This window comes from Callithrix jacchus, chromosome 4 (assembly GCF_049354715.1).
Source record: "Callithrix jacchus isolate 240 chromosome 4, calJac240_pri, whole genome shotgun sequence".
NCBI lineage: Eukaryota > Metazoa > Chordata > Mammalia > Primates > Cebidae > Callithrix > Callithrix jacchus.
The window spans coordinates 43,099,521-43,113,941 of record NC_133505.1 but is presented as its reverse complement, the minus strand read 5'-3'; the positions used below and the strand labels follow the sequence as shown (position 1 = coordinate 43,113,941).

Genomic DNA, 14,421 nt, shown 5'->3' with positions numbered 1-14,421 from the left:
AAGCAGGACTTATGCTAACCTCTCCAAAACTCCAAACAGAACAATCTCAGGTGTAGCCAAGGATCTTGTGGAACAACTTACATTTATGGAACTGCAAATTGGTGCAAACATTTTGGTAAACAATTTGGTATTATCTAGTAAAGGTGAACTTGTGCCTACCCTAATGATCTAGAAATTATATTGTCAGAAATATAACCCTGAGGAAACTCTCAAACATATATTCCAAGACACATGTACAAGGATTTCTATGTAGCATAGATGTTGAAACAGCAAAACAACAACTAGAAACAACCTAAATGTCCAGAAGTCCAGAATAGAATAAAGAAGTAAATAGGATAATGAGTACAAGGGATACTTTGGGGCTCATGAAAATGTTCTAAAATTGAGTTGTGGTGATGGTTACAAAATTCTAAAATTGTACACTTCAAATGAGTGCATTTTACACTATGCAAATTATACCTTGATAAAGCTGTTTTCAAAAAGCAAAAAGTGCTGCGTGCAGTGGCTCATGCCTATAATCTTAACTCTTTGGGAGCCAAAGTGGGTGCATCACTTGAAGTCAGGAGTTCAAGACCACCCTGGGCAACATGGTGAAACCCTGTCTAAAAATTTTTTTAAAATTAGCCAGGTGTGTTGTTGGGTGCCTGTAGTCCCAGCTACTAGGGAGGCTGAGGCACAAGAATTGAACCCACGATGCAGAGACAGCCACTGCACTCCAGCCTGGATGACAGAGTAAGACTCTGTCTCCCTCACAAAAAAGTCAGACAAAACAAAAAGGAAAAAGGGGTGTACTGGCCACGTGAGATGCCTATAATCCCAGCATTTTTGGAGGTCAAGGCTGGTGGATCACTTGAGGTGAAGAGTTTGAGACCAGCTTGGCCAACATGGTGAAATCCCGTCTCTACCAAAAATATAAAAATTAGCTGGGTGTGGTGGTGAGCACCTGTAATCCCAGCTACTTGGGAGGCTGAGGCAAGAGAATTGCCTGAATCCAGGAGGCAGAGGTTACAGTGGGCCGAGATCATGCCACTGTACTCCAGCCTGGGCAACACAGGGAGACTCTGTCTCCAAAAAAAAAAAAAAAAAAAGTGGTGTATGTATGCAATAACATTATATAGTAATGAAAAATGAATGACTTATAGCTAATTCAACAACCTAGAAGAATTTAAAGAATATCATGTTACTTGAAAGAAGCAAATCATAAAAATGGTACAATCTCTGATTCCATTTAGAAAAATGTGAAAAAAGCTAAATAATATATTAATATAAACATGTATACAGATTATAAAGTAAAGCAAGATAATGATGAATACAAATTGAGGATAGTGATTATCTTTGACAGGTGAGGGACATAAGGAGGTTCAAGAGAGAGATTCCCAGAAACTTCAAAGGTAATGGTACTGTTCTATTTATCAAACTAGGTGGTGGGGCCAGCCTGGTGGCTTAGGGCTGTAATTCCAGCACTTTGGGAGGCTGAGGCGGGCGGATCACTTGAGGCCAGGAGTTTGAGACCTGCCTGGTCAACATGATGAAACCCAGACTCTACTAAAAATACAAAAATTAGCCAGGTGTGGTGGTGCATGCCTGTATTCCTAGCTACACGAGAGGGTGAGGCAGAAGAACTGCTTGAACCCAGGAGGCGGAGGTTGCAGTGCACTGAATTCGTGTCACTGCACTTCAAACTTAACAGCAGAGCAAGACTGTGTCTCAAAAAAATATTTAAAAACAATAAACTAGGTAGTAGGTAAATGGGTTCATTGAATTGTTATTATTTTATCTCTTACATATAGTTTATAGGCATTCTTCAGTATCTACTCAATATTTTAATTTTCTTTAAGAGACAGGTTCTCACTCTTGCCCAGGCTAGAGTGCAATGGCGCAATTATAACTCACTGTAGTCTCAAACTCCTAGACTCAAGCAATTCACCCACCTCAACCTCCCAAGCAGCTAGGACTATAGGCATACACCACCACGCCCAGCTAATTTTTTTGTATTTATAGAGATGGGGTTTTGCCATGTTGGCCAGGCTGGTTTCAAATTCCTGACCTCAAATGATCCACCCTCCTTAGCCTCCCAAAGCGTTAATATTACAGTCGTGAGCCACCACACCCGGTCTGTATTTTTTGTAGAGATGAGGTCTTGCTATGTTGCTCAGGCTGGTTTCCCACCTCAGTTTTCCAACATACTGGGATTACAGTATGTTGGATTACAACATACTGGGATTACCACCATGCCCAGGCTAAAAAATATTTTTTTAGACATTTTTGCTCTTGTCACCCAGGCTGGAGTACAATGGCACAATCTCAGCTCACTGCAACCTCCGCCTACTGGGTTCAAGCGATTCTCCTGCCTCAGCCTCCCAAGTAGCTGGGATTACAGGCACGCACCACCATGCCCAGCTAATTTTTATATCTTTAGTGGCGATGGGGTTTCACCAGGTTGGCCAGGCTGGTCTCGAACTCCTGACCTCAGGTGATCCCTCCACCTCGGCATCCTAAAGTACTGAGATTACAGACATGAGCCACCATGCCTGGCCAATAATTTTTAAATAAAGTATAATTTTTAAATAAATATGATTTTTCCTATCATCTTTTATAAATGATAACTCACATCAAAGGACTGAATCTGAATGACAGAAGTTCCCTGATCAGATAGTTTTATATTAAGAGACACACAAATGAATTGCACACTGTCCTTATGTCCAGGAGAACCTGGAAATGAAGATGGAGACTAGCACACTGAATGCAAAGCCAAGAAAGAGCTCTGGGAGGCCCGTTGCAAAAAAGGCTTTAGTGGAGGTTTTCTTCTCCCTAATGGCTGCTGGAGAAAACTTGGCACTAGTAGAGTGGTTGCCCTTAGAGCACAGTGACAAGAGCAAGTTAATCTATGGCTGTCCTACACACAGACAGTCCTACGGTCTATCGTGGAATGACCACCATCCTTACCTGGGCACTGTCCACGCAGGAACTGCCAGAGTCCCATGGTGCCCAGCTGCTGGAGGGTTAATTCCTCTGCTTGCAGGGCCACAGTCAGGTCCTCACCACGTACCTCAATCCCAAAAGACACCTCATTCACCTTCAGGACCAGAACTGAGACCTGTGAAAGGAGATTCTCTTAGTTTTAAGTCCCAAGTTCCCAGCCCAGAGCCTACCCTCTGCAGAGAAGAAAGTAGAGCAGCTGACCGGGTGAAAGATGAGGTCTTCTCTACTGGGTGAAACTGAACTGTTGGCTGCTGGTGACCCCTGGCCATAATTATTCACAAGAGGGCTCCCTTGAACACCAGCATTTTCTGAGACATTTGAAAGAGATCCTGGTGGAACAGATTCTGGACCAGACTCTGCATGAGAAAGAGGGCAAACAAGTACAAAAGTCAAAATATTCTGTTCAAATCCAACCTCTACAAACAATGACAACTGTAAAAATAAAACAAAATATTTATGGCATTCATGAGACAACTAGAAATTTGAGGACTAACTAGCTATCTAATGAAATTAAGGAATTGTTAATTTTTTAAAGTGTAATAATGACATTTGGTCCCATTTTTAAAAGTCTATAAACAGAAGTGACCCAAGCGCCCTTCCATGGATGCAAGGATAAGCAATGTGATACATAAATACAATGGAACACTATTCAGCCTTAAAAAGGAAGGATTATTGGCTGGGCGCTGGTGGCTCACACTTGTAATCCCATCACTTTGGGAGGCCAAGGCAGGCGGATCATGAGGTCAGGAGATGAGACCATCCTGGCTAACACAGTGAAACCCCGCCTCTACTAAAAACACAAAAAATTAGCCAGGCGTGGTGGCGTGCGCCTGTAATCCCAGCTGCTTGGGAGGCTAAGGCAAGAGAACTGAACCCGGGAGGTGAAGGTTGCAGTGAGCGAGATCATGCCACTGCACTCCAGCCTGGGCAACAGAGCAAGGCTCTGACTCAAAAAAAAAAGAAGGAAATTCTGACATATGCTACAAAATAGGAGAATCTTATTAGAATAGTATAATCTTTTTTTTTTTTTTTTTTGAGATGGAGTTTCACTGTTGTTACCCAGACTGGAGTGCAATGGCACGATCTTGGCTCACTGCAACCTCCACCTCCTGGGTTCAAGCAATTCTCCTGCCTCAGCCTCCCAAGTAGCTGGGACTACAGGCGCATGCCACCATGCCCAGCTAATTTTTGTATTTTTAGTAGAGACGGGGTTTCACCTTGTTGACCAGGATGGTCTCGATCTCTTGACCTCGTGATCCACCCGCCTCGGCCTCCCAAAGTGCTGGGATTATAGGCGTGAGCCACTGCGCCCGGCGAATATTATAATCTTACAGGATATTATACTAAGTGGAATAAGCCAGTTATAAAAGGACAAGCACTGTATGATTCCACTTATATGAGGTACACGAAAGTAGTCAAATTTATAGAAAGAAAGTAGAATCATGATTGCCAGGGACTTGGGGGAGGGGAAATAAAGAGTTACTGATGAAAACATCCTGGAGATAGTAGTAATGACTGTACAATAATCAGAATGTACTTAATGTCACTGAACTATCCATTTAAAAATGGTTAGGATGGCAAACTTCATATATATTTTACCACAACTTGAAAAAAGTTAAGTATGTATTTTCTGGTATTGCATAACTGAAAATATTTATGCATAAAAGGATACGTTTGAGATTTACTTCAAAATAACGTGGGATGAAGGAAAGTAGGCAGTAGTGTATATGAAACAAAAATGGCCATGTTTTCTTTTTTTTTTTTTTTTTTTTTTTTGAGGTTTAGTCTCGCTCTGTCACCCAGGCTGGAGTGCAATGGCATGATCTCGGCTCGCTACAACCTCCACCTCCTGGGTTCAAGCAATTCTCCCACCTCAGCCTTCCAGATAGCTGGGATTATAGGCACGTGCACCTATGCCTGGCTAATTTTGTATTTTGAGTAGGGACAAGGTTTCACCATGTTGGCTAGGCTGGTATCAAACTCCTGACCTCAAGTGATCTGCCCACCTCAGCCTCCCAAAATGCTGGGATTACAGGCGTGAGCCACTGCACCTGGCCTGCCATGAGTTCTTAATTTCAAAGCTAAGTAACGGGTATATGAGGGTTCATTATTTGATTCTGTCTACTTTCATACCTAGACATGAAATCTTCCCTAATAAATTCAAAATAATAACAAACATGGTACACACCACCCAGCTTAAGAAACGGTGCATTCTCTTAAATTAAAACCACAATGAGGTATTACCCCACACCTGTCAGAATGGCTATTCTCAAAAAGATTAAAGATAACAAAGTGTTGGCAAGGATGTAGGGAAAAGGAAACCCTAGGACACTGTTGGTGGAAATGTAAATTAATATGGGCATCATGGAAAATAGTATGAAGAGTCCTCAAAGCTAAAAATAGAGCTACCATATCCACTTCTGGGTATATATCCAAGGGATATGAAAAAAAGTATATCAAAGAACTATCTCCACTCCTGTGTTTACTACAACATTGTTCACAATAGCCCAGTTATGGGATCAACTTATGTATTCATCAGCCAATGAACGGATAAAGAAAATGTGGTACAAATACACAATGGAATACTATTTAGCCTTATGAGAGGAAAATCTGTCATTTGTGATGACATAGATGAATCTGGAGGATGGACACTATGCTAAATAAGTATTTAAAGTGACGTATACGTGAGTTTGGTTCAAAAATCCCACACTGTGTGTGTCTGTATATATATCATAGCATCACTTTGTATTAATACCACATAAATAGATAAAATTATAATTTGTCAGTATCCAAAATAAATAAATAAATAAACAATATATTCTTTCCTTCTTTTTTTTTTTTTTTTGAGACGGAGTCACACTCTGTCGCCCAGGCTGGAGTGTAGGGGCATAATCTCCCCTCACTGTAAGGTTACCTCTGCCTCCCGATTCAAGCAATTATCCTGCGTCAGCCTCCCAAATAGCTGGGATTACAAGCACCTGCCACCATGCCCAGCTTACTTGTGTATTTTTAGTAGAGATGGGGTTTCGCCATGTTGGCCAGGCTGGTCGCCAACTCCTGACCTCAAGTGTTCCACGTGCCTTGGCCTCCCAAAGTGCTGGGATTACAGGCGTGAGTCACTGTGCCCAGACTAGATACTCTTTAGGGATCATAAGCTTCTATTTCAATAAACTGAAAGAACCAGTGTAACTTACAGAGGTGATTAATTCCTAAAAGTTTCTCATTTTATTGACAGATAAAAAGCTCCTATTTTCCAATGAAAACATAGGCAAAAAAAAAAAAAAAAAAAAAAAGACGACAAACACACCTTACACCACTGATACCAACCATGAAACTAATCCTGACTTAGCTATAAGGCTGTATTCTCTCTTTTGGTTTATCACATCTTTTTCTGTGACAAAAAAGTCAGTTATTAACAAATAACCTAGAAAATATGGCACCAAACCCAAAAATCCATTAAAATTTCTCTTTCTCTCTTTTTTGTCTTGGTTAAGAAAATGTTTTTATTATCCTATCTTGGCTTCTCTTTAACCCTGCCAGTCTGACACAGGCAGCAGAGAGAACCTTTCTGGAATTCTGCAACCTTGCCTGGCTCTGCTCCCACATACCAGACTCCAAGAGCATCACAAAGCTATCACTGCCATCACTGTCCACTGAAATCCGGTCTTCAGGGCCACTGCTATCCAATGAGACCCCATCAAATGACTGCTGAGATACAGTCCTCTTCATGGAGAAAAATCTCAGTCGCGCAGCACCTCCACTCACTGGGGCTGCCACCCCCTCATCTGTTTTGGCCATGGGCTCCCTGTTCAAAAAAAAACAAAAACCACAAATGTGGCTTTGGAGACATGTTTGTTCCCATCCACTTACAATACCCATTCCTTTCAGCTCAGACAGTTATTGGGAACATATACCTTTGACATTACATATTACTGGATATAAAGAAATCAAGTCATTTTTCAATCACTGGCCTTTCTGCATCTTTCTATTCCAATATCTCTAACTGCACAGACAGCTCTCTCATATCAACATTAAATGTCAAGGTTATTCAAGGTCACCCCAGATACAGAAGAGACCAGCTACCTACTGCTCTGGTGCTGATGAATGGCACCTGAAGTCACCTACATTCATTCCATAAGTATTGAGTAGCTTCTGATGCAAGGAATCATACTATGCACTACGCAGGAGTGGGGGATGGATACACTGATGAGTAAGACATCCCCAGTTCTCAAAGAATTTATAATCTGTTAGGAGAGAAAAGTTTATCCATACATAACATTTAACGGGAGTAAGTCACATATGCCATAACAAAGGGACAGAGGCACAAATCAAAGGCTAAACAATATCAAAGAGGAAAAATGACAAGGAGAAGAGGGTCCAGGCTTTGTGGTAGGAGATAACATCTGAGGTGGTCCTTGAAGGACTGTGAAAGAGAGAAGAATGTATTCTATAGGCAAGAAATGGCATAAACAAAGGCAAAGAACCAGAAACAAAAAGAGACTGGTAAGTGCAATAGCTCTGCCTAGCTGAAGCATAGGTTTTTCAGGGGGAGCAACAGAAGATAAAGTTAAAAAGGCATTAATACAGTGAAAAGAAACCTTTAAGGACCTTTTAATACAACCCTCCCATTTTACAGATGAAGAAACTGTCTCAAGGTCACAGTTAAAGGTAGAATTAAAAAAAACTCAGGCCGGGCATGGTGACTCATGACTATAATCCCAGCACTTTGGAAGGCTGAGACAGGCTTGACTCCAGGAGTTTGAGACAAGCCTGGGCGACATGGCAAAACCCTGTCTCTACAAAAAATACAAAGATTAGCCAGGCATGGTGGTGAATGCCTGTAGTTCCAGCTACTGGAGGCTGAGGTGAGAGGACCACCTTAGCCTGGGAGGTTGAGCTGCAGTGAGCTGAGATTGCACCACTGCACTCTAGCCTGGGTGACACGGTGAGACTCTGTCTCAAAAATAAAAGACTCAAGTCTCCTAACTTCCCACTAAGTGCTTTTTCACTTTGCCACAAGAATGGCAGCCAAATTATAGAAAACCTTGAAGAAAAAATTATGTATTAAAATGCTTTGAAAACTATAAAGTGCTATATGGATATATCATAATAATTGATTATGCCATATTAATAAGTTAAAACTAAATTCAGGGGATATAAGGAAAAAGTGTGAAGGTTTTGGAGTAGGGAAATAACAAGATTACACCTATGTTTTAGGAAGTTTGGCCTGACTTTTTAAAACAATCTGGAGAGGAAAAGACTTTTAGCAAGTAATGGATGTCTCATAAAATAAAATTAAATACCTCCAATATAGAAATCAACTATACTTTTTATATTCTAAAAAGTCTATGTGTGGGAACAGACAGGGACAACTGATGTGAGAGTCCCTAGAGCAGTGTTCTCAAAGTGTGGTTCTGGCAGGAGCATCCATCAGAATCAATGAGGAATGTGTTAGACATGCAAATTTTCAGGCCCCATCTCAATCCATGAATGAAGAAGTCTAGGAGTAGGGCTCAGCAAACTATGTTTTAACAAATCCTCTAGAGTATTCTGATGCACACTCAAATTTGAGAACCACTGATCTAGGAATTCAGGTCAAAACATGACAAACAAGTATACAAGACAAAGAGCCAAAATGAAGAGCATGAATGAGTAGAAGAACGTTACTATCAAATGAAGAAAAGAGCTGATCCGGGGAGGCATAAGGAATTCTGTTTCTTTGGGTTTTCTTTTGAGATGGTGTTTTGCTCTTGTCGCCCAGGCTAGAGTGCAATGGCACAATCATGGCTCACTGCAACTTCTGCTTCCAGGGTTCAGGCGATTCTCCTGCCTCAGCCTCCCGAGTAGCTAGGATTACAGGTACCTGCCACCATGCCTGGATAATTTTTGTATTTTTAGTAGAGACAGGGTTTTGCCACGTTGGCCAGGGTGGTCTCGAACTTCTTACCTCAGGTGATCCACCCACTTCGGCCTCCCAAAGTGCTGGGATTACAGGCATAAGCCACCATGCCCAGCTGGAATTCTATTTTATATATGTAAGTTTCAAGGCACCCCTGGGAGATCCATGTGCTACTATGTCCAGCAGATAGTTTTAAATGAAGAGCAGGGGAGGGGAGAGAAGTCAGGGCTGACAATATAGACTATAACAAAAGTAAGGAGGCCAGACATGCTGTATCACACCTGTAATTCTAGCCCTTTGGGAGACCAAGGCAGGAGATCAGGAGTTCAAGATCTGCCTGAGTAACATAGCAAGACCCCCATCTCTACAAAACATATAAATATTAGGCCGGTGTGGTGGCATGCGCCTGAGGTCCCAGCCACTTGGGAGGCTAAGGTGGAAGGATTGCTTGAGTCTGGGAGGCAGAGGTTGAAATGAATGGAGATCACGCCACTGCACTCCAGCCTGGGTGAGAAAGTAAGACCCTGTCTCAAACAAAAAAAAATAATAATAAAGGAGACAGATATCTAGAGACAAACTATTAAAAAGCACAGGCTGATACAAACCTGAAAGTTTGGCAAATGCATCAAGAACTTTAAAAATGTTTGTAGCATTTGACCCAATAATTTCACTTTTAGGTTTTTATCCTAAGGAAAGATTTAGATATGTAAAATATTCACAAAAATTAATGTTCACAAAAATAAGGACATTGCATACAGCATTGGTTCTGAGAAAAACAGATTAAATGACTCCCCAGAGGGAGAAATGGATCAATAAATCATGATCTATCCATTTACTAGAATATAATAGAGCAATTAAAAATCACGTATTCAGCCAAGGGAAGTGGCTTATGCTTGTAACCCCAGCACTTCGGGAAGCCAAGGTGGAGAATCACTTCAGCCCAAGAGTTCAAGACCAGCCTGACCAACATGGTGAAACCATATTTCCAAAAATAAAAATCGTGTATTCATATGCCTAATGAATGGGAAATATCACAATAAACACTGAGTGGATAAAGCAGCATGCAACACTGTAGAAATAATATAATCCTATTGTTGTAAACAGCATTTGTATATATTATATGCATAACCACCCATGAGCGTATGTATACATGAATGCAGAAATATAAAGATTGGAAGAAAATAGACCCAAAAGTAAATAGTGCTTATCTGTGGGTAGTATTGTTACAAGTTATTTTTCTATTTTCTTCTTTACTCTTTTATTTCCTACATTGTCAACATGATAAACACAAACCAATTTTTTTTTTTTTTGAGACAGAGTCTTGCTCTGTTGTCAGGCTGGAGTGCAGTGGCACAATTCTGGCTCATTGCAACCTCCATTTCCTGGGTTCAAGCGATTCGTCTGCCTCAGCCTCCTGAGTAGTTGGGACTACAGGTGCATGCCACCACGCCTGGCTAATTTTTGTATTTTTAGTAGAGATAGGGTTTCACCATGTTGGCCAGGATGGTCTCAATTTCCTGACATCGTGATCCGCCATCCTCGGCTTCCCAAAGTGCTGGGATTATAGGCATGAGCCACTGCACCCAACCATAAACCATTTTTTAATTTAAAAAATTAAAATTTTGGCATCACCAGTTAAAAACAAAAAAATACAGCCAGGTGCAGTATGGCTGAAACCCCGTCTCTACTAAATATACAAAAAATTAGCTGGGCATGGTGGCGCATGCCTGTAATCCCAGCTACTCAGGAGGCAGAGGCAGGAGAATTGCTTGAACCCAGGAAGTGGAGGTTGCGGTGAGCCGAGATCGCGCCATTGCACTCCAGCCTGGGTAACAAGAGCAAAACTCCATCTCAAAAAAAAAAAAAAAAAAAATTAAAATTGCAGGCCAGATGCAGAGGCTCACACCTATAATCCCAGCATTTTGGGAGTCCAAGACGGGTGAATCACTTGAGCCCAGGAGTTTTGAGACCAGCCTGGGCAACATGGCAAAACCCCATCTCTACCAAAAATACAGAGATTAGCTAGGCATGGTGGCACATGTGTGGGGTCCCCAGCCTCTCAGGTGGCTGAGGTGGGAGGATCACTTAAACCTGGGAAGTTGAGGCTGCAGTGAGCAGAGATCGCACCACTGGGAGACAGAATGAGACCCTTTTCTCAAAAAAAAAGTAAAATTATGACAAAAGTGATCATAATACGAACAGCCTATCCCTGTGGAATATTTATACCTATAGGCTAAAAAAGAGAGCAGCCAAGGAAAAAGAAAAGACTCCTTCAGAGAAGTGACAGTAACTGGGCGGGGTTACAAATGCTCAGAATGAACCGATCAGCAATGTTAACTACCACAGAGGAGTCCAGGAGAAGGGGGACTGAGGAAAGGCCACTGGCTTGGACAGTTAGAAAGACACTGTTGATATTTGTAAAAGGGCTCATTTCACACACCTTTATTTTCTCTTTTTCACCTCTGCTCTTTTCCCATCTCCCTTACTTGTCTCCATTTAGAAAAGGCAGCACATTGGATGATTAGGTGTCCAGGCGTTTAATCCTTGCCCCACCACTCCCAAGTTGTATGATCTTGAGCAAGTTTCTTACCTCTCTGACCCTCAGTTTCCTCATCTGTGAGATAGGGAGTGATATTAGTACTCACCTTATAGGGCTTTTTTTTTTTGAGACAGAGTCTTGCTCTGTTGCCAAGTGCCAGGCTGGAGTGCAGTGGCGCAAGATCGGCTCACTGCAACCTCTGCCTCCCGGGTTCAAGCAATGCTCCTGCCTCAGCCTCCCAAGTAGCTGGGACTACAGGCGGGCACCACCACGCCCAGCTAATTTTTTTTTTTTTTTTGGTAGAGATGGGGTTTCACCATGTTGGCCAGGATGGTCTCGATCTCTTGACCTCGTGATCCGTCCGCCTCAGCCTCCCAAAGTGCTGGGATAACAGGTGTGAGCCACTGCGCCTGGCCTTTATAGGACTATTATAAAAATTCAGTGGACCAATATTAAGTACTTAGGACTGTGTCTTGTCAGGCACAGAAGGCACTCAGTAAATGTTGGCTAGTATTATTATACAATTCAACCTTTTAGGTTTTCCTCTCCTTCCTTGCTGTCTATCCTAGCAGGTACTAGCTCATCCACAGGCACTGCTTAGAGATCCATTTAACATAATTCACTTAGACAAATGCTCTAAATGCACTGATCTTCATACCATGGTCTGTAAACCAGAAATAGTTCCAGGAAAGACTTCCCTTAGACTCAATTATCTTTCCTAAAACCACAAGGCACCCATGGGAAAAATCCATGCTTTTCCACTCTTCTCAGTGTGCATTTCTGTTTCTCTTTACTCCCTCCTGTACCTTCAGTGCTTAACACAGAGCCCAGCATACAGAAAGGGCTCAAAAGATATTTGTTGAATGGATGAAATTCTTCCTTCTCTATTATTCTGGCAGACACTGGTAAGGTACCAGAAAGAACAAGTCCAAAGCCACAGCTTTTCTATTTATAAGATATGGGGTATCTATGAGCTCATCCACTCTAAAGCCTCAGGTTCCTCAGTTTCTCAGCTATAAACTGGGGATACAAATATCTGAGGCCACCTTACCAGGCTGCTGTGGGGATCAAATCAAACCAAAAAATTACATGAAAGCCCACTGAAAAGAATATTATACCTATGCCAAGTATTATTATCCTGATATAGCATATCTGTATCAATAATAGTGAAGCAAGCTGGGTATGGTGGCACGTGTCTATAATCCCAGCTACTCAGGAAGCTGAGGCAGGAGGACTGCGAAGCCCAGTAGTTCAAGACCAGCCTGGCTAATGCAGTAAGACCTGTCTGGAGGGGAAAAAAACAGTGAATCAGTGAAAAAAGGGATAATCTGATTCTAAGAAACAATAAATATTGACTTGAAAACTGCCCAATAAATAGGCCATTCTATGCATTCTCTTGGACTATATGGTGCTTCCTAATCTAGAAATGAACACAGTGAGAGGACTTAAACCCAATGATCAGAACTAGAAGTAGATGGGATGAGTGAAGGAGGCACAGAACCACTCACTTGGCTGGGGGCAGGGACAACATCTTGTGCATGGTGGAGGTCATTCGATCTCTGCCCAAACTGAAGGCATCCTTAGTCAGGGACACAGCTTCCTTGGTGAGGTCCATGGTGGCATGTAGAGCCTCCTTGGTGGCATCCTTGGTCATGTGAATAGCACTTGACAATTCTCCCTCAATGTTCTTCGAGGGGATGAGCTCGCCCTGTCCATTCACAGCAGTCTCCCTGCCAGCTGGGGGCTTCAATGCAGCTGGTGAGCTGGAGGCTTGGGTTCTGCTCAGTTTCTTGGCCTGTAGGGATTCAACTGCCTCATGGCTCTTCCCTGCTAGTTGCTGGGCAAGTGGACCTGAGTCCTGCAGTTCTCCATTGCTATGTGGCCTCTCCTGGGATGCATCCAGATTTTCAGTGCTACTTTCCTCCAGGACCTTCTCAGGGCTTGCTGGGCCCTGGTCTGATGAGGCATCAGACTTCAGTTCCCGATCCTCTGAAGGGGACAGCTCTGAATCTACGAGGCTAGTGCTATCTGAGCCTGCAGAGTCAGCATCGACAGCACTGGGGGAAGGATGCATAAGCAGAGCCACTTCAGCACTGGGAAAGAGAACTCCAATGCAAGCTGTCTGGTTCTGCAAGGGAGACCCAGTCATTGACTCTGTATCCTTAGTCAGCTGCTCTTGAAGCCTCTGCAGCACCTCCTTCAGGCGAAGCAGAGCCAAGTACTGGTAGTGGTCAAGCCTCACATGGACGTGGGCTGGGGAATGTACAAGTATATGAACATCTGCTACATCCTCCAGCTCTGTCAGAGGCCCTTTGCTGTCCACACCACTACTGCCTTCTCTCAGAATTTCCATGACTTCTGTAAGGCCTGATAAGCTTTTCAAGTCATGCTCAGTCTTTGACCTCTGATGGGGCATAGAGTCAGGGGCAAGAGCCTCAGACTGGACAGGACTTCCAAAGCTAGCTGATGGTTTCAGCCTCCCCTCTGAGGCCAAAAGGAGCTTCCGTGCCTGGGCTTGCTGCCAGCGGAGGGGTAGGCAGGCCCAAATGGACAGGGGGAAGGGGGCTACAAAATTCAAGGTATGGCCTTTAAAGTTTTCGGTTCCCTCAAAGTCCAAGGAGATCTGGGTAAGGTGGACAGACCAGAGATCCTGGGAAGCCTTAGATCTCTGGGGAGGGAGGGTATTAGGCTGAGGCAGGCAGGAATCCATCTGGAAGGCATGATGCAAAAAAAGCATGTGCAGAAGGCTAAAGCCACCTGGAACCTTAGGAAAGTGATCATAATTGGAATGAAAGAAATCAGCAGCAGCAAAACCCCGGAAGAGGTTCTGGAGGTCTAAACAACTACAATGTGGGGCATGACGTGTATTGGTGGCAATCATGCCTGACACAGAGAAGACAAGGGCCTGGGGACGATGCAATTCTGCCCGCTCTCTCTTTTCCAGTGGAAAGCTCACCTTCAACAAAGAAAATGAAACACAATTCAGAATGGTCATCTGAGT

At 42.9% G+C, this 14,421-nt stretch overlaps 1 protein-coding gene across 2 annotated transcripts in view; it reads right to left on the bottom strand.

The window, feature by feature from the left end:
- Positions 1 to 14,421, bottom strand: part of BLTP3A (bridge-like lipid transfer protein family member 3A) — a 76,907-nt gene that overhangs the window by 6,740 nt on the left and 55,746 nt on the right. For both annotated transcript variants that reach the window (XM_002746456.6, XM_035295364.3), the window contains exons 14-17: positions 12,929 to 14,376; positions 6,591 to 6,787; positions 3,184 to 3,338; positions 2,947 to 3,097 (exon numbers count right to left, since the gene is read on the bottom strand). In XM_002746456.6, the coding sequence (XP_002746502.3) occupies positions 2,947 to 3,097; positions 3,184 to 3,338; positions 6,591 to 6,787; positions 12,929 to 14,376 (1,951 nt within the window). The remainder of the gene's footprint in view (positions 1 to 2,946; positions 3,098 to 3,183; positions 3,339 to 6,590; positions 6,788 to 12,928; positions 14,377 to 14,421) is intronic.